The sequence below is a fragment of the Scyliorhinus torazame genome, chromosome 1 (assembly GCF_047496885.1).
Source record: "Scyliorhinus torazame isolate Kashiwa2021f chromosome 1, sScyTor2.1, whole genome shotgun sequence".
Classification (NCBI taxonomy): Eukaryota; Metazoa; Chordata; class Chondrichthyes; order Carcharhiniformes; family Scyliorhinidae; genus Scyliorhinus; species Scyliorhinus torazame.
Window position 1 is genome coordinate 252,463,980 of NC_092707.1, and position 25,626 is coordinate 252,489,605.

The following is a 25,626-nucleotide window of genomic DNA, read 5'->3' on the forward strand; positions in this document are numbered from 1 at the left end:
CTACCCACTTTTCATCCACCTGCATACGTAAAGATCTCCATTTTCTCATCAAGACATCACTTTTACGGTAATAACATTCTGGTATACTCGCAGATTCCTCTTCCGTGTATGCTTTCTGATACATCCGTTTTATTTCTACATCTTTTTGTTGTAACTCCGCCAATTTTCCTGAACTAAAAATATCTGCCTCATCCTCCACCTGTTCTTATTCTTTTTCAACCATCTGATCAAAAATCGTTTCTGACAATTGCACTTCAATGTCATTTCCACTCTTTGATTTCTCCTCTTGCCTTAACCTGTGACTTTGTGACCTTGTTACCACACAATCTGGAAAAATCCCAGGATAGTCATCCTTCAACACTTCAGTTGTCTGATTTTACACTGGCTTATCAACACCAGTAGGTATCACTCCCACCTGCGATCCAGCTATATCATTACCCAAAATAAACTGTATTCTTGGGCAAGATAATTTCTCCATTACTCCTACTACCTCTTCACCACTGTTCACTGGACGTTCCAACCTTACTTTATATCATGGAACACGACTCCTCTCACCCTGAATTCCACATATTACCACCTTTTCTGGCAACATTCTTCCCAGACTACATAACTCCTCATTTCTTACCATTAAACATTGACTAGCTCCCGTATCTCTTAAAATTGTGACTTCATTACCTGCTCCTCCTGATACACATGAGTAAACTTTACCCACACAAGTAAATTCTTGAAAGAGATCTGGCACCTTCTTATCAATCACCTCTTGATCAGGCTGCACAATCTTTTGCACCTCCTATTCTTCACTTGGGCTTTCCTTTTCCACTTTAACTAACCCCACTGTCTTATCCTGTGTTACCACATCAGTCTTCCCAGTGCTTTTCTTCAACCACCAACACTGTGACTTAACATGGCCTAGTTCATTACAGTGAAAACATTTGAAACTTTTCATTTCTTTTCCACCTTGCTGGATTTCTTTTTTAATCTGAGGTACACTCTCCTGATTATCTCCCATCAGATCACCTTCACCGTTACCACTTGAGTATTTCTCATGTCCCCAGTTTCTATCCCTCACAGGCTGAAACTGATGGCGGAAACCAACCTTTGATTCATGAACTAATTCATAATCATCTGCCATTTCTGCTGCTAATCGCGCAGTTTTAACCCTCTGCTCTTCCACATGAGTTCTCACTACATCAGGAATTGAATTTTTAAACTCCTCCAAAAGTATAATTTCTCTGAGAGCTTCATACGTTTGGTCTATTTTCAAAGCCCTTATCCTCCTTTCAAAATTACTCTGTTTGATCCTTTCAAACTCTATGTATGTTTGACCAAATTCTTTCCTTACATTTCTAAATCCTTGTCTGTAGGCTTCAGGCACTAGTCCATATGCACCTAAGATGGATTTTTTCACCTCCTCATACGTCCCAGATACCTCCTCCGGTAGTGACTAGTCACTAGCTCTACCTACCAACTTTGTTTGAATCAGTAATACCATATGTCCTCCGGCCATTTCATTTGTTTAGCTACCTTCTCAAATGAAATAAAAAAGGCTTCCACCTCCTTCTCATCAAACTTTGGCAATGCGTGGACATATTTAAATAGATTCCCACCAAGCCTTCGACTTTGACGCCAATGTCAGCCAATTTTAACTGACTGTCATGTTTCGTGGCCATTTTCTGAAGTTCAAACTCTCTCTCTTTATCTTTTTCCCTGTTCTGTATCTCCCTTTCTCTTTATTTTTGTTCTGCTAGAGCTATTCTTTCTTTCCTCCTTTCTTCTCTCTCCTTTTCTTTTTCCTCTCACTCTTTCTCTTTCTTTTTCCACTCTCTCTCTGTCGTATTCAAGCTGCTTTAATTATTTCTCATGTTCCATTTGTTTAATTTGCAACTGCATTTTTGCCATTTCAATGAGTCAAACTGTACCTCAGGCAACTTTAAATGCTTAGCCACCACCATAATTACCTCATCTTTTCGTATTTTGTCACGTAATGTTAACTGCAATGTTTTTGCCAAATCTAACAGTCTGTTTTTAGTCTCTGTCCATAAGGTACTGTGTGTGACAGTCTCCACCCCCAAAAACTTCAGAGCCTCTGAAAGAGCCATTGTCCAGAACACACTCCCTACTTAAACTAAAATACCACACCTGAAAAGCACCCACAATATGCTGATCCCTCACTGTCTTTAAGTTCACTAAGTCAATCCAATAGATAGACTTTTATCCCCCTCGAGCCCCCAATTTGTTATGGGCCAGGGTTTAGAGAACCCCAGTGTGTATCATGGAGTTCCCCTGACCCACAACTTTTAATAGATTGTGGTATGGGGAGCACACGGCCCACTCTACAGGTGTGGTACAGCAGAAATGGAAAAGTATTTTTTAAAGCAAAACAATGTTTATTCTATGAACTGAAGTTAACCTTTTTAAAACATAGTGAACATCTTAGCAACCATTAATTCAAATACAACCCCCTAACAATACAACACTAAGTAATGATTAAGCTGTCCTTTTAACATTCATAAGACTTAAAAAACCTTCAAAACAGAAACACATCAGGTTAAAGTCACTACTGTTATGAGTTTAAATCACCAAGATTTATTTATAGTCCTTAGATTACAGAGAGAGATTCACACACCTTCTGGCTGTGACTGCAGCTATCCAGCTCTGAAAACGAAACTAAAACACACCCTGCAGCCTGCTCAAAAAGAAAGTGAAAAGCTGACAGACAGCCCAGCTCCACCCACTCTCTGACATCACTACAGTGGTAAACACCCATTTCTTAAAGGTACTCTCACTACAGATATTTATACACCCCCATTTATAAACACCCATTTCCTAAAGATGCTCTCACATGACACTTGCAATAGTGAAAGTTCAGACAATGTGTTCTAGATTTTCAATATTCGGAATTTGGTCAAGATGCAGGCTTTCCTGTCTTCGGAAGCTTTGTGGAGACACTCCAAGTGCGATAAACTGTGCTGATGTGGAAACATATCCATCTGCAGCCATTCTGACTCACTTCAAGTTACACAAACACCATGATCTCATCCAGTGGCTTTCGCTTAATGTCTGGCACAGTGGCATCTGTGGCTGGGTAACCAACTGGCAGCAGCAGCAGCAGCTTTTCATTCGCAGGGCGCCCAAGGGTAACACGCACCCGAGGGCCGCAGTTCAGAGGGGTTGTAGTGACTGTCACAAGGCCAGCATTCTGTGGAGGGGAGGAGGGAGTGGGGTTGGAGGGAGAGAGAGAGAGTGGCAGGGAGTTGGGATGGAGAAACATGATTAATATTTTATTGTACAAATTCACCCTTGGCTTGGGCTGTGATTTACTAAAATAAAAAAAGTAAAGGTTTGTTTCGGTGAATCCACTCCAACTTGAATTGGCAGTGAGCATGTTGCTCCATGATACTTTGCTGTCATGGAAACCAACTGCAGCCAATCCCCTTCTACTGGCCATTTGTTGACCGTGGCCAAAAGTCTACATCGAGGAGGCCACTGTGCAACAATGAAGCTCTTAAAACTTGATATGACCGTCCTCTCAAGCTGTGGCTTAGTGGTAATACTTTTCACTCATTCATAGAATGTGGACATCTTTGGCAAGGCCACCATTTATTGCCCTTCCTGAACTGCTGATGAGAAAGTTGTGGTGAGCTTCTTCTTTGAACCGCTGCTGTCCATGTGCTGCTACATAGATCCTGTTGGAACCCCAACTGAACAGGTAAGCAGGCTATTGGTGAAGACGTTCCATGTCAATGATACCTTCCCTCACTTTGCCAATGACTGCGAATAGATGGGACGGCAATTGGCTGGACTGGATTTGTCCTGCTTCCTGTGCATACCAGAGGAATTTTCCATCTGTTGGAAAATTATGTGATGTCAGTGTTGTAGCTGAAATGGAATAGCCTGGTTGAGGGAGTGGCTAGTTCTGACATTGTGATGAACGGTTATTGTATTACTATACCTTTATCATCATGTAAGGTGATGTCCCTTTAAGACCGGGCTTGGAACCCTGGGGGACTCCGCCTCTGGCTCCGCCCACCTGGGAGCCGTAGATAAGGGGCCGCCTTACAGACGGCACCCAGTAAGCACCGTCTTGGCTCACAGGCCCGCAGGCCTCGCAACGCGGCTGCGCATCGACTCGACACGCCCCCTTCTGACGCGTCATCTGCCTCGTGCGAATCATGGGGGTGGCCATCTTGACGGCGACCATCTTCTCGACCCAACACGTGCAACCCGACGGCAGTGGCCATTTTATGAATCCAACTCGGCTGTGGACTCGGACTACCTGCAACTGGGAGCGATCACCCTCGACCAGACGCGGACAAAACACCTGCAGAACTCTATGATGCAGGTCCAGGTCAACGGGCGTGACATTCCATGCCTTTTCGACTCCAGGAGCACGGAGAGCTTTATTCATCCAGAAACGGTAAGGCGCTGCTCCCTACGCACCCATCCCGTGTCCCAAACCATAGCCCTCGCATCCGGGTCCCACTCGGTACAAATCAAGGAGTATTGTATTGCGGAACTCTCGATCCAGGGCGCCAATTACACCTGTTTCAAACTGTATATCCTCCCTCACCTCTGCGCCCCCCTGCTGCTCAGACTGGATTTCCAGTGCAGCCTGACACTGAAGTTCGGCGGACCCGTGCCCCCCCTCACGGTATGCAGCCTTGCGACACTGAAAGTCGCACCCCCCTCTCTATTCACGAACCTGACTCCCGACTGTAAGCCCGTCACCACCAGGAGTCAGCAGTACAGTGCCCAAGACATGACTTTTATCAAGTCAGAGGTCCAGCGTTTACTGGGAGAGGGGGTCATCGAGGCTAGCAACAGCTCCTGGAGAGCACAAGTGGTGGTAGTCCAGTCCGGGGAAAATAAACGGATGGTCGTGGATTATAGCCAGACCATAAACTGCTTCACGCAGCTCGATGTGTACCCACTTCCTCGCATAGCAGAAATGGTAAATCGGATCGCCCAATACCGGCTATTTTCCACGGTCGATCTCAAATCCGCCTACCACCAGCTCCCCACCCGACCAAAAGACCGCCCCTATACTGCCTTCGAAGCAGCCGGCCGGCTCTTCCACTTCCTCAGGGTCCCCTTCGGTGTCACAAATGGGGTCTCCGTCTTCCAGAGGGTGATGGACCAAATGGTGAACCAGTACGGTTTGCGGGCTACATACCCGTACTTGGACAACGTCACCATCTGCAGCCATGATCAGCAGGACCATGACACGAACCTCGGAAAGTTCTTCCAGACCGCCCGAGCCCTCAATCTGACCTATAACAAGGAAAAATGCATTTTCCACACAACCGGGCTAGCCATCCTCGGCCATGTCGTGGAAAAAGGAGTCCTAGGTCCCGACCCCGACCGCATGCCTCAAGGCCCTCAAACGGTGCTTGGGGCTTTTCTCCTATTACGCTCAGTGGGTCCCCAAATATGCGGACAAAGCCCACCCACTCATAAAGACCACGATATTTCCCCTGTCGGCTGAGGCCCGATCGGCCTTCAACCGCATCAAGGCCGACATCATCAAGGCCGCTATGCACGCGGTGGTCGAAACCACATAGAGCGCGATGCGTCAGACATCGCCCTGGCTGCTACCCTCAACCAGGCAGGCAGACCAGTAGCGTTCTTCTCCCGGACCCTCCCCGCCTCCGAGATTCGACACACTGCAGTCGAGAAGGAAGCACAAGCCATTGTGGAGGCTGTGCGGCGCTGGAGACACTACCTAGCCAGTAGGAGGTTCACCCTCATCACCGACCAACGGTCAGTAGCCTTCCTGTTTGATAACACACAACGGGGCAAAATAAAAACCGATAAAATTTTGAGGTGGAGGATCGAAACTCTCCACCTACACGTCCGATACAAAGTATCGTCCAGGGGAGCTCAATGAGCCCCCAGATACCCTGCCCCGCAGCACGTGCGCCAACGCGCAGGAGGACCACCTGCAAGCCATCCACAATGACCTCTGTCACCCGGGGGTTACCCGGCTCTTCCACTTTATCAAGTCCCGCAACCTACCTTACTCAACCGAGGAGGTCAAGGCCATGACCAGGGCTTGCCAAATCTGCGCGGAGTGCAAACCGCACTTCTACCGGCCAGACAAGGCTCTTCTCGTGAAGGCCTCGAGGCCCTTTGAGTGACTAAGTGTGGACTTCAAGGGCCCCCTCCCATCCACCAATCGCAATGCCTACTTCCTCACCGTCATCGACGAGTTCTCCCGCTTCCCATTCGCCGTCCCCTGTCCCGACATGACCTCGGCCACTGTGATAAAGGCACTGCACAGCATCTTCACCCTGTTTGGTTTCCCCCGCTTATATCCACAGCGACCGGGGTACATCGTTCATGAGCAATGAACTGGGTCAGTATCTGCTCAGCAAAGGCATCGCCTCGAGCAGAGCGACCAGTTATAACCCGTGGGGAAACGGGCAGGTGGAGAGGGAGAACACAACAGTTTGGAATGCTGTCCTTCTGGCCCTGCGGTCAGGAAATCTCCCAACCACCCGCTGGCAGGAGGTCCTACCCGATGCCCTACACTCCATTAGGTCGCTCCTCTGCACGGCCACGAATGAGACCCCTCACAACCGCTTGTTTGTCTTCCCCAGGAAGTCCACCTCCGGGGTCTCGCTTCCACCTTGGCTGATGGTTCCGGGGCCTGTTCTTATCCGGAGGCACGCGAGGAGCCATAAAACGGACCCCCTGGTCGAGAGGGTCTGATTACGACATGCGAACCCCCGATACGCCTACATCGAGTACCCCGATGGCAGGCAAGATATGGTTTCCCTCCGGGATCTGGCACCCGCTGGTTCCCCCACTACAGATGCCCCCTCCCTCAGGCTCCCCTGCGGGATCCGGCACCCCCCCCCCCCCCCCCCCCCCCCCCCGGTCCCACTCCCCGTCGGTGGACACCAACCGCGCGTGCCCCCTAGCGGCTCCGACCACCATGCTCCCGGACGTACCCTCAACTAGGACGTTTGTGTTCGCCGCACCACCGCCCGAGCTGAGGAGGTCGATGAGGATGATCAGGCCGCCGAAACGAATGGACTTGTGATTCCACTTCACCCCCGCCAGACTTCGTTTTTTTAAACAGGGAGTGAATGTGATGAACGGTTATTGTATTACTGTACCCTTATCATCATATAAGGTGATGTCCCCTTTAAGACCGGGCTTGGAACCCTGGGGGACTCCGCCTCCAGCTCTGCCCACCTGGGAGCCGTATATAAGGGACCGCCTTGCATGCGGCACCCAGTTAGCACTCGTCTCGGCACCAGGCTAGTTCTTAGCTTATTGAAGCCTTCTTTACCGTTTTACTCTCTAGCGCCGTTAGTGAGGGTACAACAGACATACAGGTCTTCAGCACGACAGTCCCATCTAAGATGGGCTCTTGAAGCTGGACAGCTCTTCAGAGGCCTTCCAGCTTTAGAAGAACAGCCTAAAGGCCATAGTAGAGGGTAATACCTCAGAGAGCAATTCAGCAAGGAGCTGTACAATCAATATGGGAGTGGGGAAGAAGGGGAATCCCTTCTTCAGGCTGGCCATTGCCTGAACCCCATCCCAGGCAGGCAAGCATTGTGGCCTGGTGTGGCACCCAGCTTTGGGATTTTATTTAGAGAGTGAATGAAAAGACAGTTTGAAAATCACAAAAACAGAGAATGATAAATATCCAGGTCATAAAAAGGGCCTGTACCGAGATAAGGGGACTGTTGATAGGAAATCATATTTAAAGAGATGGTATTTGCTGTTTTCTGAGCAGGAGGCCATGATTTTCTGCAGAGCAAGAGACCATTCATCAGATCGCAAATATGACAGCATGCCGTCGATTTGGACTAAAAGCCTTAGCTTTCAAAGGCCTGGCCTTAATCCATTCAAGTTCATTCTGAGACTTAGGAGTGCCCACGTTGAGACAGGACATTGAGATGGGGGGGGGCGGGGGGGGGGGGGTGGAATTAGTTATCCTCCATACAAAATCGTAAGCATTGCTGTCAATCGTAAAGCCAGCAAGCCATCATTTGCTTCTCAATTTGGAATGATTCAGATAAATTAATACGAGTTGCTGCCTCAGCCGCCTGTGTAGCAGGACTGCCAAATATCCAGAATTGTCCTAAATACTCCAGGAATCAAAGATCAATCTCCAGGACACTGCTGTGTGCAGTCATGGACAAAAATCAGAGGGACATTAAAAAAATTAAAAAATTGTTGTTTTTGTTAAAATCTTCTGTTTTGGGGGCTGTTTTGTTGACAGTCGAGGGTCACTCCAATTGGGTAATGAGGTTTTTGTTTCCAATTGTTAATAGGCATTATGATGGATATCTTGGCTGACAAATAGCTGAAACATGGGGTTATGTCACTTGATGGTACCTCCAGAAATACATTTAGTCACAGTTGGCAACCCAAACCCTTTTTAAAATAAATTTAGAGTACCCAATTGTTTTTTCCATTTAAGGGCAATTTAGCATGGCCAATTCACCTGCCCTGAACATCTTTGGGTTGTGGGGGTGAGACCCACGCAGACACGGGGAGAATGTGCAAACTCCACACGGACAGTGACCCAGGGCCGGGATCGAACCCGGGTTCTCAGTGCCGTGAGGCAGCAGTGCTAACCACTGCGCCACCATGCTGCCCGTGGAAACCCTAACCTGAGGGGAAAGCTCACCTGAAGTGCAAGGGGCTACACAGAAACAGATAGAGCATGGTCATAACAATCCAGGGTAAGTGGAAAGCCACAGAGTTGGAAACCAGGAGACAAACAATTGTTCAAATCCAAGTAAATGAAGAAACCCCAGGTGAGATTTTCCATTGACTGACGCCAAAATCACAACGGGCGCCGATTTGACGCCAAAACGCAAGGATAAGGGATTCCGACGCCAAATCGCAATTTTCCATCACCTTGACAGTAGTTTGCATATTGTGGTGGTATGTATTAGGGGTAATACGGTACACCACCTGTCGACAGGCTATTGGTGGAGGGATGCCAGGTCCTGATAGGATCTGCCACCTACTGGACTCCACCCAGAAATGCCGGTATAAGAACCCAGTTTTTCCCTCCATTTCCCTCAGCAGCTGCATTCTGTAACCACGCTGCTGGGGATAATGTTATGCTTAATAAAGCCTTCAATTGACATTACCTCAACCTGCCTCGCGTCATATTGATGGTGCTACACATATCATTAGCAGGCCTGACCCGATATTCTCCTGGCCCTCTGTGATTCTCCACCTCTGTTGGACCGAGTTCCCAACGCCGTTGTTCACTTGTGCTTTTTAAAATCGTGAAACTGGCGTCATGGCTGATGAGGGAGGGAGAGAGAGGGGGTAGGGCACAGAGAGGCGTGACTGTGGGCAGCCAGGCCGATCACTGGCTGAGCTGTCTGAGATGGGGGGGGGAGGGGGGGGGAGGGGGGGAGGGGGAGAGCCTGCCAGGGTCAGGGGAGGGGGCGTGATGGGGGAACAGGCCGAGTGGCCGGGGGGACCCTTCACGGAACTGGGGCGGTGTCCAGTCGCGGACCGCCATTGCCGCGGCCTGCGAGGCAGCCATCATGCTGCACAACCCAGTGAGCACCCATTTAGGCTCCTGGTTCTGCAGAGTGACACCGGCTGTATGGGTGCCCCCATTCCCCCACCCCTGCACCCAACTGTCTGGTATACCCCACCCCACCCGGCCACCAACCGCCAGCGGCCTAACCAGGGCAGCGCCCACTGTAGCCCCTATGTGGGCGCAGGCTGCTGCTGTGGAGCAGCAAGGACAGTGTCAGCTGATGGTACCGCTAGCATCAGGGACAGACGGCAGGGCCAGAGGCTCCCACAGTGTCAGGCACCGATGGGGCCAGGGGTACGGAGCTGGGGTGGGGAGGGAGAAACATGTCGGGGCAGGGCTGTACGAGTTGGAGCTGCTCGATGTATGCTTCAAAGCAAGCTAGCCAATGTTCGAAGTCCTTTTTGGCATTGTCTGCTTGAGGATGCAGCTGCAGGTGAGGTCCATCTCTGAAAAATCTCTGTGTAATAAATTGGTGCACTATCAATTACGACGAGACGAGAGTAGAATGTAATCGAGGCTTTATTACACAGAGATGTGTGGACTCCTACAGCTTCTAACGAAATGGCTGCTGTTCGGAGAGCACACACATTTATACTCCACCTACTGGGCGGAGCCAGCAGGCAGGGATTTACCCCCGTACCTGTAGTACAGGGGTCTTACTGTAATACTCATATATACAATATAATACAACAGTGGTGACTACCACATACACAGACAGTGACCCAGAGTCGGTATTGAATCTGGGACCTCGGCACCGTGAGGCAGCAGTGCTAACCTCTGCACCACCGTGCTGCCCCTCATGTCGAGGATTTTGGTTGAGCAGGGAGACAGTGCGACATATCTGCCAGATCATGGTGCACTTGTCACTGCGGGGGTATGGGGGAGGATACCCGCTCCCGGTGGCCATCAAGGTGACGGTCGCCCTGAACCTTTATGTCACGGGGTCATAGAATCATAGAATTTACAGTGCAGAAGGAGGCCATGCGGCTCATCAAGTCTTGATCAGCCCTTGGAAAGAGCCCTTGGAAAGGGTCCTTCCAGGTGCCGACTGGAGACCTGTCCGGGATCTCACCAACCTCGGCGCACAGGTACATCCGTGTCAACACGGAGGCCCTCTATGCCCAGACAGCTTAATACACCCACTTCAATGTGGACCGAGCCCACTAGTGTGCCCGAGGAGCAGCGTTCGCCGTCATCGACGGGATGCCCCAGATCCAGGTGGTGATCGACGGGATGCATATTCCCCTACGAGCACCCACAGATGACTGGCTGTCTACACCAACCGAAAGGAGCTCCCCTCAATCAACGTGCAGCTGATATGTGACCATCAGATGCGCATCATACATGTCTGTACCCAATACCCGTGCAGTGTGCACAACGCCTTCATCCTGGCACATTTCGACCATTCCTGACATGTTCGAGATGACCCCCCCGGCTGGGACGTTGGCTCCTGGGTGACAGGGCTTGTCTACTGCTGTCTTGACTAATGACACATATCCGGAGGCCACAGACCGATGCAGAGACCCACTACAACGAATCCCATACAGCAACCAGGAGCGTGATTGATCAGTGCTTTGGTATCCTGAAGACGTGGTTCAGGGGCCATGCAGTTTGATGCTGAGAGGGCCGCCCGCATCGTGGCGGCCTGCTACATTCTCCAGAACATCACGCAGCAGAGGGGCGATGTGCTGGAGGAGGAGGATGAATGCCAGGCCTCTTCCGACGAGGGGGATGCAGGGGAGGGGGAGGACATGGAGCCCAGGCAGGCACAGGAGGCCGCACGGCTTGAGCGGCAGACACTCTGATTGCCTCCAGGCCCACCAGCCTTTGGGTCGGGGGGGGGGGGGGGGGTTAATTGGCCAGGGGCACGGACACTATATCCCACTGCCATACACCTCCCCCACCCCCCGCCAACCCCGCCACCCCCTTGCCTACAACCCCTCTGTGATACATACCTGCCGCACCATGGGGTGTGAGCCCTAGGCTGGCAGTAACGCTGGGTCTGGTCCGTGGGATGGAGGATGATGACAACCCGCTCTGCGATGAGCTCTAGTGCTCCACATCGTTTGACAACGACAGTGAATTGAAAGAGAGACATGGGCAGTTAGAATCCATTATGATTCACCAGCAATGGGGACCCATTCGAACTGGAGATACAGCCAATTAGAACCCATTATAAATCGTGGAACAAACAGCTGACAATATTCTAGATGGATTGACCATGTCGCACATCATTACAAATTACAAACAGAAATAGCAACAGGTCGAATCCATTGTAAATTGAGACAGGTAATTGGAATACAAAAAGATGGAGAGATGAACAGTCATAACCTTATCAATGGAAATATCAGCAATTGGAGCCCATTTATAATGGTTTCTACCTGTTGATCCCTTTATTTATAATCACTGGGCTACATATCTGACCAGTTCTAAAAGCTCCACTTCAAGCTGCAAAGTGGCACTTTATCCCATAGATATATTTTAATGAAGCCATGCTCATCGTCCAGATAATGACTGGAGGTGTAAGTCTGATGGACAGGGTTTATTTTGGGAATTGGCGTCAGTTATCTCCAACCTTACCCTTCAATTTCTCTCCTATTTGCCCTCCTGCCCAAACCCATCTTGAGGTCATAGAATTTACAGTGCGGAAGGAGGCCATTCGGCCCATCAAGTCTTTACTGGCCCTTGGAAAGTGCACCCTACACCATCCCAGTAACTCCACCTATCCTTTTTGGGACACTAAGGGGCAATTTAGCATGGCTAATCCACCTAACCAGAACATCTTTGGACGGTGGGAGGAAAGCGGAGTACCCGGAGGAAACCCACGCAGACACGGGGAGAAAGTGCAAACTCCAGAAAGACAGTCACCCGAGGCCAGAATCGAACTTGGGACCCTGAGGCAACTGTGCCACCGTACCTCCCGTCTGGCAGTAGAGATTACACGGGAGGAACCATGAAGATAAACCTTGGTGAGGGACGCAGGGAATCCTGCAGAACCTACTTACTGCGATCAGGGGTATGTCACAGAATTACCTGAAGAGCTGCCAGGAGAATGCCACAGGAAATTGAAACGCTGATCTCATTGTAGTAATGGGTCTTCTTTCCAGCGGGTAAGATTCCATAGATTTGCTTAAATACAAGGATAAGATAGGGCGCAGTATCCATGTAGTCTTTAATCCAGTTTGTCCTACAGCGGGAGAGGAGTGATACATATTTTATACAGTCTCTATCGCAAGTCATTTGCATTATTGACGACACCATGAAGCACAGGCTTGAGGCTTTGGGCCTAAATTTATTCAGAGGCTAGATTCCTCCAATCAGTAACAGCAAACAACTAAAGAAAAATGGAGGCTGCTTTCTTACAAAACGGAACTATAAAACTGTTCCTATAATTAATGTTAACTTTTAAAATTATTTTGTGACAAGGTCCGATTTTATTCTGTTGTTTGGCCATGCTGCCAATTTTAGATGTCCTGAATGGACGGGGCAAAGAGGGTAAGTGGGCTGCTCTGGTCACCTGCCTCTTGCTGCCGCGTGATGCTATTGGAAAGAAGAGGAGGGGATTTCAGAACAAGAATTGAAATGTTAACAGTTTCTTTCTCCTCAGATGTTGCCCGACCTGCTGAGCTTTTCCAGCATTTTCTATTTTTATTATAGGGGACTTCTCTTGCCGTCCAGGCTAACATTACCCCTCATCCAATGTCGAAAGCAGATGATATTATTGTTTATTTCTTTGATGATTGTGGGCGCTTGCTGTGCAGAAATTGGGTGCCCCCTTTCTGCATTACAGCAGTGACTACACTTCAAAGTACTTAATTGGTAGTAAAGCACTTCTGAGGTTATGAAAGGCACTCTATAAGAATTGAAGTGCATAAGTTGGGAACATAGGCTGGCAGGGAAGGACACAAGTGAAATGTGGAACTTGTTCAAGGAACAGGTGCTACGTGTCCTTGATATGTATGTCCCTGTCAGGCAGGGAAGAGATGGTCGAGTGAGGGAACCATGGTTGACAAGAGAGGTTGAATGTCTTGTTAAGAGGAAAAAGGTGACTTATGTAAGGCTGAGGAAACAAGGTTCAGATAGGGCATTGGAGGGATACAAGATAGCCAGGAGGGAACTGAAGAAAGGGATTAGGAGAGCTAAGAGAGGGCATGAACAATCTTTGGCGGGTAGGATCAAGGAAAACCCCAAGGCCTTTTACACATATGTGAGAAATATGAGAATGACTAGAGCGAGGGTAGGTCCGATCAAGGACAGTAGCGGGAGATTGCGTATTGAGTCTGAAGAGATAGGAGAGGTCTTGAATGAGTACTTTTCTTCTGTATTTACAAATGAGAGGGGCGATATTGTTGGAGAGGACAGTGTGAAACAGATTGGTAAGCTCGAGGAAATACTTGTTAGGAAGGGAGATGTGTTGGGCATTTTGAAAAACTTGAGGATAGACAAGTCCCCCGGGCCTGACGGGATATATCCAAGGATTCTATGGGAAGCAAGAGATGAAATTGCAGAGCCGTTGGCAATTATCTTTTCGTCCTCACCGTCAACAGGGGTGGTACCAGGGGATTGGAGAGTGGCGAATGTCGTGCCCCTGTTCAAAAAAGGAACTAGGGATAACCCTGGGAATTACAGGCCAGTTAGTCTTACTTCGGTGGTAGGCAAAGTAATGGAAAGGGTACCGAAGGATAGGATTTCTGAGCATCTGGAAAGACACTGCTTGATTAGGGATAGTCAGCACGGATTTGTGAGGGGTAGGTCTTGCCTTACAAATCTTATTGAATTATTTGAGGAGGTGACCAAGCATGTGGATGAAGGTAAAGCAGTGGATGTAGTGTACATGGATTTTAGTAAGGCATTTGATAAAGTTCCCCATGGTAGGCTTATGCAGAAAGTAAGGAGGCATGGGATAGTGGGAAATTTGGCCAGTTGGATAACGAACTGGCTAACCGATAGAAGTCAGAGAGTGGTGGTGGATGGCAAATATTCAGCCTGGATCCCAGTTACCAGTGGTGTACCGCAGGGATCAGTTCTGGGTCCTCTGCTGTTTGTGATTTTCATTAATGACTTGGATGAGGGAGTTGAAGGGTGGGTCAGTAAATTTGCAGACGATACGAAGATTGGTGGAGTTGTGGATAGTAAGGAGGGCTGTTGTCGGCTGCAAAGAGACATAGATAGGATGCAGAGCTGGGCTGAGAAGTGGCAGATGGAGTTTAACCCTGAAAAGTGTGAGGTTGTCCATTTTGGAAGGACAAATATGAATGCGGAATACAGGGTTAACGGTAGCGTTCTTGGCATTGTGGAGGAGCAGAGAGACCTTGGGGTCTATGTTCATACATCTTTGAAAGTTGCCACTCAAGTGGATAGAGCTGTGAAGAAGGCCTATGGTGTGCTCGCCTTCATTAACAGAGGGATTGAATTTAAGAGCCATGAGGTAATGATGCAGCTGTACAAAACTTTGGTAAGGCCACATTTGGAGTACTGTGTACAGTTCTGGTCGCCTCATTTTAGGAAGGATGTGGAAGCTCTGGAAAAGGTGCAAAGAAGATTTACCAGGATGTTGCCTGGAATGGAGAGTAGGTCTTACGAGGAAAGGTTGAGGGTGCTAGGTCTTTTCTCATTAGAGCGGAGAAGGATGAGGGGCGACTTGATAGAGGTTTATAAGATGATCAGGGGAATAGATAGAGTAGACAGTCAGAGACTTTTTCCCCAGGTGGAACACACCATTACAAGGGGACATAAATTTAAGGTGAAAGGTGGCAGATATAGGAGGGATATCAGAGGTAGGTTCTTTACCCAGAGAGTAGTGGGGGCATGGAATGCACTGCCTGTGGAAGTAGTTGAGTCCGAAACATTAGGGACCTTCAAGCAGCTGTTGGATAGGTACATGGATTACGGGAAAATGATATAGTGTAGATTTATTTGTTCTTAAGGGCAGCACGGTAGCATTGTGGATAGCACAATTGCTTCACAGATCCATGGTCCCAGGTTCGATTCCAGCTTGGGTCATTGTCTGTGCGGAGTCTGCACGTCCTCCCCGTGTCTGCGTGGGTTTCCTCCGGGTGCTCCGGTTTCCTCCCACAGTCCAAAGATGTGCGGGTTAGGTGAATTGGCCAATGATAAATTGCCCTTAATGTCCAAATTGCCCTTGGTGTTGGGTGGAGGTGTTGAGTTTGGGTAGGGTGCTCTTTCCAAGAGCTGGTGCAGACTCAAAGGGCCGAATGGCCTCCTTCTGCACTGTAAATTCAATGATAATCTATGATTAATCTAGGACAAAGGTTCGGCACAACATCGTGGGCCGAAGGGCCTGTTCTGTGCTGTATTTTCTATGTTCTATGTTCTATGTCAGAGAGTGGTGGTGGATGGCAAATATTCAGCCTGGATCCCAGTTACCAGTGGCGTACCGCAGGGATCAGTTCTGGATCCTCTGCTGTTTGTGATTTTCATCAATGACTTGGATGAGGGAGTTGAAGGGTGGGTCAGTAAATTTGCAGATGATACGAAGATTGGTGGAGTTGTGGTTAGTAAGGAGGGCTGTTGTCGGCTGCAAAGAGACATAGATAGGATGCAGAGCTTGGCTGAGAAGTGGCAGATGGAGTTTAACCCTGAAAAGTGTGAGGTTGTCCATTTTGGAAGGACAAATATGAATGCGGAATACAGGGTTAACGGTAGAGTTCTTGGCAATGTGGAGGAGCAGAGAGATCTTGGGGTCTATGTTCATACATCTTTGAAAGTTGCCACTCAAGTGGATAGAGCTGTGAAGAAGGCCTATGGTGTGCTCGCGTTCATTAACAGAGGGATTGAATTTAAGAGCCGTGAGGTGATGATGCAGCTGTACAAAACTTTGGTAAGGCCACATTTGGAGTACTGTGTACAGTTCTGGTCGCCTCATTTTAGGAAGGATGTGGAAGCTTTGGAAAAGGTGCAAAGAAGATTTACCAGGATGTTGCCTGGAATGGAGAGTAGGTCTTACGAGGAAAGGTTGAGGGTGCTAGGCCTTTTCTCATTAGAGCGGAGAAGGATGTGGGGCGACTTGATAGAGGTTTATAAGATGATCAGGGGAATAGATAGAGTAGAGAGTCAGAGACTTTTTCCCCGGGTGGAACAAACCATTACAAGGGGACATAAATTTAAGGTGAAAGGTGGAAGATATAGGAGGGATATCAGAGGTAGGTTCTTTACCCAGAGAGTAGTGGGGGCATGGAATGCACTGCCTGTGGAAGTAGTTGAGTCGGAAACATTAGGGACCTTCAAGCAGCTATTGGATAGGTACATGGATTACGGTTAAATGATATAGTGTAGATTTATTTGTACTCAAGGGCAGCACGGTAGCATTGTGGATAGCACAATTGCTTCACAGCTCCAGGGTCCCAGGTTCGATTCCGGCTTGGGTCACTGTCTGTGCGGAGTCTGCACATCCTCCCCGTGTCTGCGTGGGTTTCCTCCGGGTGCTCCGGTTTCCTCCCACAATCCAAAGATGTGCAGGTTAGGTGGATTGGCCATGATAAATTGCCCTTAATGTCCAAATTGCCCTTGGTGTTGGGTGGAGGTGTTGAGTTTGGGTAGGGTGCTCTTTCCAAGAGCCGGTGCAGACTCAATGGGCAGAATGGCCTCCTTCTGCACTGTAAATTCAATGATAATCTATGATTAATCTAGGACAAAGGTTCGGCAAAACATCGTGGGCCGAAGGGCCTGTTCTGTGCTGTATTTTCTATGTTCTATGTTCTATGTTCTATAAGTGCAAATCCTTTCCTTGATTGGTCGTTTAAAATCAGCCCACAGTGAAAGGTAGACATCCCAATGGGAATATTCCCATCAATGCACTGTAGAGCAACTCGACATGTGATTGGACGTACCTCAGTTTCTTTATGTCAGAGACCCACTTATTTCCCATTCTCTTTTTATAATTAATTTCTTCTTCCTCCTCAATAATGGCACGTATTTGATGCTTTGTCTCCGGGTCTTGTAGAACTACGAAGGTCCAGGGCTCTGTATGTGCGCCACTTGGAGCAGTGCCTTTAAGAAAGCAGGAAGTTGGCTTTGTTAATCAGGATAAAATAGAATCATAGACCATTACATGTTAGGGGGAGATCATTTGGTCCATTGTCCCTAAGACGGCTCTTTAGGGCATTGTATGTGTAAACCACAAGGCTATTGGATAGGTTAAGTGAGTGTTGAAAACTCTAGCAAATGGAATTCTCACGAACCACACTGATGGTATCTGCGAGGGTATGTCAACTGGAAACACCGGTTTGTGGGGGTGTACAGTTTTGTTTTTGGAATGGTGTGAGGAGGCACACAAAACCCCAGTGAGAATAACCACCCCAGTCGTCAGGTAAAAATTATTAAAAACTGTTTATTAAATTAAAGGCAGCTACAAATTGAGAACTCGCGCAGGCCCTTTGGCGCTGGCTGGAGCTGCGGGAACCACTCCGGCATCAACCTAGCCCCCTAGAAAGGGGAGAATTCCTCACTTTCAGGGGCCATTGCTATCAAAGTGGTTGGCGCAGGGTTTCACGCCGGCGTGGCGACATAGCCCCATTATTGGAGAATCCCGTCCCATTTGTCCCCTTTGATTCTGCATTCTCTGTATTTGGCTGTCCGCCATCTCTAAAATTTCTTGACTCTAGAAATTAGCATGTGTATACCTCCACTGATCTCTCAGTCATCGAGGTAAGCTGCCAGTACCAGTAGGGCTATTTACAGCTGATTCTGTCTAGATGCCTGCTAATCGAGTTACTGGGAAAGTCACATCTCATCATGTCTTTTGAATGCTGGCTACTGCTGTCACTGGGCAGATTTCTACCTTTTGCAGGGCAGATTGCATCCTATATTAAATTAGCTTTCCTGCTGTTACTAGGCAGATCCATGACAGGTATACAATGTGGGCAAATGTGTCCAGACCACATCTGGAGTTATTTAAAAAATATATATTTTTATTCTTTTTCACATTTTCTTCCAAATTTAAACCCACCAACAATTAACAATAAGCAGTAACGAATATAATGTCAATCCCCATATCAACAACAACAATCTCATCCTCCCACCAACCCCCAAACAACTGCCCACAAATTAACATGAACAAATAACAAAAAGGAATCAGGAATCGCCCATCGTCACCATTACCACATACAGTCCCCTTCCCCCCAACCCCTCACGAATGGTCGATGTTATCCAACTCTCGAAAGTGCATAATGAACCCCTCCATCCTTCCCCTCAGTTCAAACTTAACCTTCTCAAGAGTCAAGAATTCCAACAGGTCCCCCCACCAGGGCACAGGGTGGAGAGGTCGATCTCCATCCCAACATCGCCTTCGGGCGATCAATGAGGCGAAGGCTACAACATCTGCCTCCGCACCCGTTTCCAGCCCCGGCTGGTCCGACACCCTAAATATGGCCTCCCGAGGGCCCGGGTCCAGTTTCACATGCACCGCTTTAGAGATTACGCTAAAAACATCCTTCCAGTAATCCTCCAGCTTTGGACAGGACCAAAACATATAAACGTGGTTTGCGGGCCCCCCCAGTAACGTTCACACACACCTTCTACCCCCCTCAAAGAGCCGGCTCATCCTCGTCCTTGTGAGGTGTGCTCTGTATTCCACCTTCAGCTGTATCAGCCCCAACCTTGTGCACGAGGTGGAGGCGTTCAGTCTCCGGAGCACCTCACACCAGAACCCCTCCTCCATACTCTCTCACAACTCTTCCTCACACTTTGTTTTGATCCCATTCAGTGGTGCCTTCTCCTCTTCCAAAATAACCCCGTAAGTCGCCGACACTACCCCCTTCTCCAGTCCCCCTGTCGTCAGCACCTCCTCCAGCAATGTGGAGGCCGGTTCCACCGGGAAGCTCTTTCTGGCAAAATCTCGAATCTGCATGTATCTAAACATTTCCCCCTGCTTCATACTTCACTCCCAACTCTTTCAATCCTGCAAACCGATCCCCAAGAAACAAATTTTTTAGTGTCTTATTCCCTTTTCCTCCCATTTCCGAAAATTTCCGTCCCACTTCCCTGGCTCAAATCTGTGGTTCCCCCGAATCGGCATTTCCCTTGACCCTGCCCCCAACCCGAAGTGTTGCCGAAACTGCCTCCAAACTCTCAATGAAGCTATTATTAACGGACTCCCTGAGTATCTCCCCGGGGCCGTCGGGAGCGGTGCTGTTGCTAGTGCTTTCAATCCCAACCCCCGGCACAAACTCTTCTCCATTCTGACCCACTGGGAATCAAGCCCTCTGACCCAGCTCCGCAGCTTCTCCACATTCGCCGCCCAGTAGTAATACATCAGGTTCGGAAGACCCAAACTCCCTGCCTGCCTTCCCCTCTGTAGCAGCACCTTTCTAACTCTGGCCACCTTCCCTCTCCATATGAACAAGGTAATCATCCCTTAGGGGCTGGTTTAGCACTGGGCTAAATCGCTGGCTTTGAAAGCAGACCCAGGCAGGCCAGCAGCACGGTTCAATTCCCGTAACAGCCTCCCTGAACAGGCGCCGGAATGTGGCAACTAGGGGGTTTTCACAGGAACTTCATTTGAAGCCTACTTGTGACAAAAAGCAATTTTCATTTTCATTCATTTCAATCTCTCTAAAAAATGCCTTTGGCAGGAAAATCGGCAGGCATTGGAAAATAACAGCAATCGGGCAACACGTTCATTTTAACCGCCTGTACCCGACCCGCCAGTGACAGAGGGAGACCGTCCCACCTTGCCAGATCAGCTTTCACCCTCCCCACCAAACTAGAAATGTTGTACCTACAGAGCTCCCCCACAATCCCGAGCAATCTGCACCCCCAGGTATCTAAAGTGAGTCCCTGTGCTACGGAATGGCAGCCCCCCCATTCCCTGCCCCCACACCCAGCCGAGACACCACAAAATACTCACTCTTGTCTAGATTTAATTTGTACCCCGAGAAAGACCCAGACACCCGAAGCAGCTCCAGTATTCCCCCGATTGACTCACTCGGTTCCGACACGTATAATAACAAGTCATCGCCATATAAGGAGCTGATGGAGGGTAGGGGGCCGATGTTGTGGCCTTCGCTTCTCTAATTGTCCGGCGAAGGATCTTGTTGAATTGGAGGTCGGATACGCAACCGGGGGTGGCGGCCTGGCTGGGGGACCTGTACGACTTTCTACAGTTGGAAAAGATCAAATTTGAGTTGAGGGGGTCGGAAGAGAGCTTTGCGACACGGTGGGGGTTGGTCATGACAATGTTTGAGGAACTGTTCATTGTGGGGGAGGGGAGGGTGGAGGGGAGGGGTAAAAATTGTACAAACTGGATCGTGAGGTTATTGACCGTGTTGTGTATGTTACTGTTATCCTTACACATGTTTGTAATAAAATACATTTAAAAAAATAAAAAATAAAGCTTTTAGGACTGAGGTGAGGCGAAATTTCTGCACCCAGAGAGTGGTGAATCTGTGGAATTCATGACCACAAAAAGTAGTTGAGGCCAAAACATTGTGTCATTTCAAGAAGAGTTAGATATAGCTCTCGGGGCTAAAGGGGTCAAGGGATATAGGGGACGGCGGGATCAGGATATTGAACTTGGTGATTAGCCATGATCATAATGAATTTAAAAACTGGCTCAAAGGGCCAAATGGCCTCCTCCTGCTTCTTCTATGTATGTTCAATTGAGAAGCAAATGAACAGTTGCATAAGGATGGGCCCTCGGCCTTCGCACAAGGGAAAAAAATAAACTGGTATTTTACCTTCCTCCAATGAGCTCGATGTTCTCTGTTCCACCCTCAAATGACCCAAGCATAGACTTTATCTAACCTGCAGAGGATTGTCCATCCTACTCCTTGCTCAAACTCCAGCCCCAAGAGTGAGGAGACCCACACCTTCCCTTTCAAGTAAATCAGGGTAGTCGGGGAGATTCCCGGAATCTGCTCACCATTTGCTGATGTTACTTCAATGGAAGCTCAATGGAAACAACATTTATACCGGACTCTAGCAGAAGTGTTAGAGGAGTTGGAATTCTTGAAATTGGATAAGTCACCAGGCCCAGATGGATTGTTTCCTAAGATGTTGGAGGTAGTCAGGGAGTAAATAGAAGATGCTCTGAGGAGTTTTCTAATCCTCACTAGACACAAGGGAGGTGTCGGAAGACTGGAGGATTGCAAATTTGGTTCCATTGTTTAAAAAGGGTATGAAGGAAAAGCTAAACAATTATATGCGGGTTGCTCTTACTTCAGTGGTAGGCAAATTGTTAGAACCAATCCTGAGAGATCAGATAAACTGTTACTTAGAAAGGCATGGACTAGTCAGGGATAGTCAGCATGGCTTTGTTAAGGGAAGGTCATGCCTTACAAATTGGATTGAATTATTTGAGGAAGTGACCAGGAGGATCGATGAGGGTAATGCAGTGGATGTTGTCTACATGGATTTTGGTAAGACATTTGACAAGGTCCCACATGGCAGATTGGTCAATAAAGTAAAAGCCCATGGCATACAGGTAATGAGGCAAATTCTATCCAACTTTGGCTTAGTAACAGAAATCAAATGGTAATGGTTAATGGCTGTCCTTATGAATGGAAAGCTTTTTCAAGTGGTGTTCTGCGGAGCTCGGTGTTGGGGCCCCTGTTTATTTTTTGGACTTAAATGTGGGGGGCAAGATTGGGAAATTTGCAGACAACACAGAAATTTACTGTGTCCTGGATAGTGTAGAGGATAGCTATATGCTGCAAAATAATATAGATGGGTTGGTTGAGTGGGCAGGAAAGTAGCAGATGGAATTTAACTCTGATAAATGTTAGGTAATGCATTTAAGGAGGTCAAACAGTCAAAGCAAATACAGAATAAGCGGGAATATACTGAGAGGGGTAGATAAAGTGAGAGATCTCGGTGTGTAGGTGCACAAGTCCATAAAAGTTGCACTACAGGTAGATAAGGTGTAAAGAATGCATATGGAATGCTCTCCTTCATTGGCAAAGGTATAGAATTCAAAAGTAGGGACGTAATGATGGAACTGTCTAAGACATTGCTGAGGCTACAACTGGAGTGTAGTGTGCAGTTCTGGTCACCACATTACGGGAAGGATGTAATTGCTCTGGAGAGCGTGCAGAAAAGATTAACTAGAATGCTCCCAGGGCTGGAGAATTGTAGCCATGAGGAGATATGGTAGAGGTTAGGGTTGTTTTCCTTGGAACAGAGAAGGCTGAGGGGTGGCATGATTGAGGCATGCAAAATTGTGAGTAGAGACAGAGTAGACAGGAGGAACTCATTTCCCTTGGCAGAGAGTTAAAAAACCAGGGGTCATAGATTCAAGCTAAGGAGCAGAAGGTTTAGAGACATGAGGAAGGTTTTCTTTACGCAGAGTGAGGTGGGAGTCTGGAATTTGCTGCCTGAGGTGGGGGTAGAGGCAGAGACCCTAAACTCTTTTTTTTTAAAGTACCTGAATCTGCAGCTTAAGTACTGCAAGCTGCAGGGCTGTGGGCTGTGTGCAGGAAGACAGGATTAGAAAGGCACCTGGATGTCCTTGGGTTGGCATGGACAAGATGGGCTGAATGGCCCTCTTCTGTGCTGTATCTTTTCTATTGTTCTAACAATGTCAGCAAAATGGGTAAAGATCAAAGGAACTTTGCAGCCTGGGGATTCTAACAATATGATTGCCGTTCATCTTAATGTAAAAGTTTAAGTCGGCACATGTCAAGGCCCAATCACTTGAGGCACAGGGAGAGGAGGAGGGCAGGGGGAAAAATGGAGTGTGGAGAGAGGGATGGAGGAAGGAGAGAGAGGAAAGAGATATGGGTAGGAGAGAAAGAAAAGGAAGAACATGTCATAATATACACCAGTATATCATGGTGCAGACACACACACACACACACACACTGATGGACATGCAGTGGGACCAATCAGCATACACAACACCGCAGCCAATCACCAGTGAGATCACACGCACTATAAAGACAAGGGACAGGAGAGTTCCCGCTCATTCTAGTAGCAGCCAGCTCGGAGCACAGAGCTCACAGCCTGCAACACAGACATTCACCATGTGCTGAGTGCATCACCTGGTTAGGACTAGGCAAGGGTCAACAGTTAAAGCTGGTATTGCATTTACCCACAGTTCAAGTATGTTAATATAGTTAACCTTATAATATAATAGAGTTGCACCACTTCCAGTGTTGGTGACCTGTTTGTGATCCAGAACACCCAACACATCATGATATCAGGAGTGAACTGGTTCAATCCAGATAGCCATACCTCTGCGTACAGTGACAACCAGCAATGATACCCAGGCAAGATGTTCGAGATCCGGGTTCCGCAACAGCTCCAGTGCCACGGCGATCTCCGTGAAAACTGGCGGGCATTCCGGCAAAAGTTTGAAATCTCCCTGCTGGCAGCCGAACTAGAAGACCTGGCCGATCCTGAAAAAAAAGTGCTTCTCCTCACCATCGCCGGTGCCAGAGCAGAAGAAATCTTTTTAAAATTCAAGTTCTCCAAGGGGCAAAACAGGAGCGACTTCCAGGCAGTCCTGGACAAATTCGGCAAATACTGTGAGGAAGACACACTCCAACCAGCAAGAAAAGGTAAGAGAAGCGCCAGTACTCACTACGAGGCCGAGACCCCGGAGCAGAGAACGATTTTGGTCGGCGGCCATCTTTCTAAAGGGACTGCACTTGCGCAGTTGCGCGACGCCGCGCATGCGCAATCACGAAAACGGCCATCAGTAAAGGGACCGCGATCTGCGCATGTGCAAACGCCTCCTACGTGCTACGTCACGCACGTCATGACGTCAGAGGCCCCGGACCACGCCCATTTAAAGGGGAAATGTCCCAAATCAAAGAAAAAATCTTTTAAAGCTGTAAAACAACCTTCCTTCACCTGGAATGACAGCACACTGCCTCAAATTGAACCAGGAAATGAAATAAACCTCCGAAGAACCCTGCAACAAGCAGTTACCTACCCCCAAACCGAGTCCGATTCCGACTTCCCGCAGACCAGTGACACCGAGGACCCGAGGGAGCCTTTTCGAGTCGCTGTTATAACAAAGAACAGGCTGTCCCCGAATCAAAACCACCAGCAGCTGTCGGTGCACAGCATTGATCCAGACGACGAGTGGTGTGCCACCCTGACGGTCAACCGATCCCAGATACGATTCCGCCTGGACACTGGTGCTTCCGCTAATCTCCTAGCGTGGTCAGACTTTCAGACTCTTGGGGTTAAATCAACCATTCTTCCATCGACCTGCCAACTAGTGGACTACAATGGCAACGTTATTCCTGCTACCGGTTCATGCCAACTCGAAGTGACGCACAACTCGCGAAAAGCCATCCTTCCCTTCGAGATGGTGGGCTCCTCGAAGGACTCTCTGCTAGGTGCACAGGCAAGCAAAGTCCGAAACCTCGTTCAACGAGTACACTCTCTCTCTCCAGGGGACACGTCTGCCTTCCAGGATGCAGACTTCAGGGCGCAACTCAATGCCATCATCGACCAGCACCGCGACGTTTTCAAAGGCATGGGCACACTTCAATACACTTACAAAATCCTGCTCAAACAAGACACCATGCCTGTGGTTCATACACCTCGCAGAGTCCCAGCACCCCTCAAGGACCGCCTCAAGCAGCAGCTGCAGGACCTCCAGGACCAAGGAGTGCTCTCCAGAGTGACGGAACCAACCGACTGGGTCAGTTCCATGGTGTGCGTAAAGAAGCTTTCCGGCGAGCTCCGGATCTGCATTGACCCAAAAGATTTGAATCGCAACATAATGAGGGAGCATTACCCTATCCCCAAGTGCGAGGAGATCAACGTGCGAGATGGCTCGGGCCAACATCTTCACCAAACTTGACGCCTCAAAAGGATTCTGGCAAATTCAACTAGACAGGTCCAGCAGAAAGCTGTGTCCCTTTAATACCCCGTTTGGCAGATACTGCTACAACAGGATGCCGTTTGGGATTATATCGGCATCAGAAGTATTCCACCGGATCATGGAGCAAATGATGGAGGGCATTGAGAGTGTGCGCGTCTATGTTAACGACATCATCATTTGGTCCACCACCCCGCAGGAGCATATCAGTCGCCTCCAGTGCGTTTTCAAATGAATACGGGACCACGGCCTTCGCCTCAACAGAACCAAATGTTCCTTCGGCCAGACGGAACTTAAATTCCTAGGG

General features: G+C 48.6%; 1 protein-coding gene across 6 annotated transcripts in view; it reads right to left on the reverse strand.

The window, feature by feature from the left end:
* iyd (iodotyrosine deiodinase) overlaps nt 1-25,626 on the reverse strand; it is a 173,828-nt gene that overhangs the window by 123,060 nt on the left and 25,142 nt on the right. For 3 of the 6 annotated variants that reach the window (XM_072504626.1, XM_072504642.1, XM_072504643.1), the window contains exons 3-5: nt 17,377-17,536; nt 12,560-12,713; nt 3,011-3,199 (exon numbers count right to left, since the gene is read on the reverse strand). In XM_072504626.1, the coding sequence (XP_072360727.1) occupies nt 3,017-3,199; nt 12,560-12,713; nt 17,377-17,536 (497 nt within the window). In that variant the 3' untranslated portion in view covers nt 3,011-3,016. The remainder of the gene's footprint in view (nt 1-3,010; nt 3,200-12,559; nt 12,714-17,376; nt 17,537-25,626) is intronic. The other 3 variants (XM_072504657.1, XM_072504648.1, XM_072504635.1) reach the window with 1 other exon arrangement.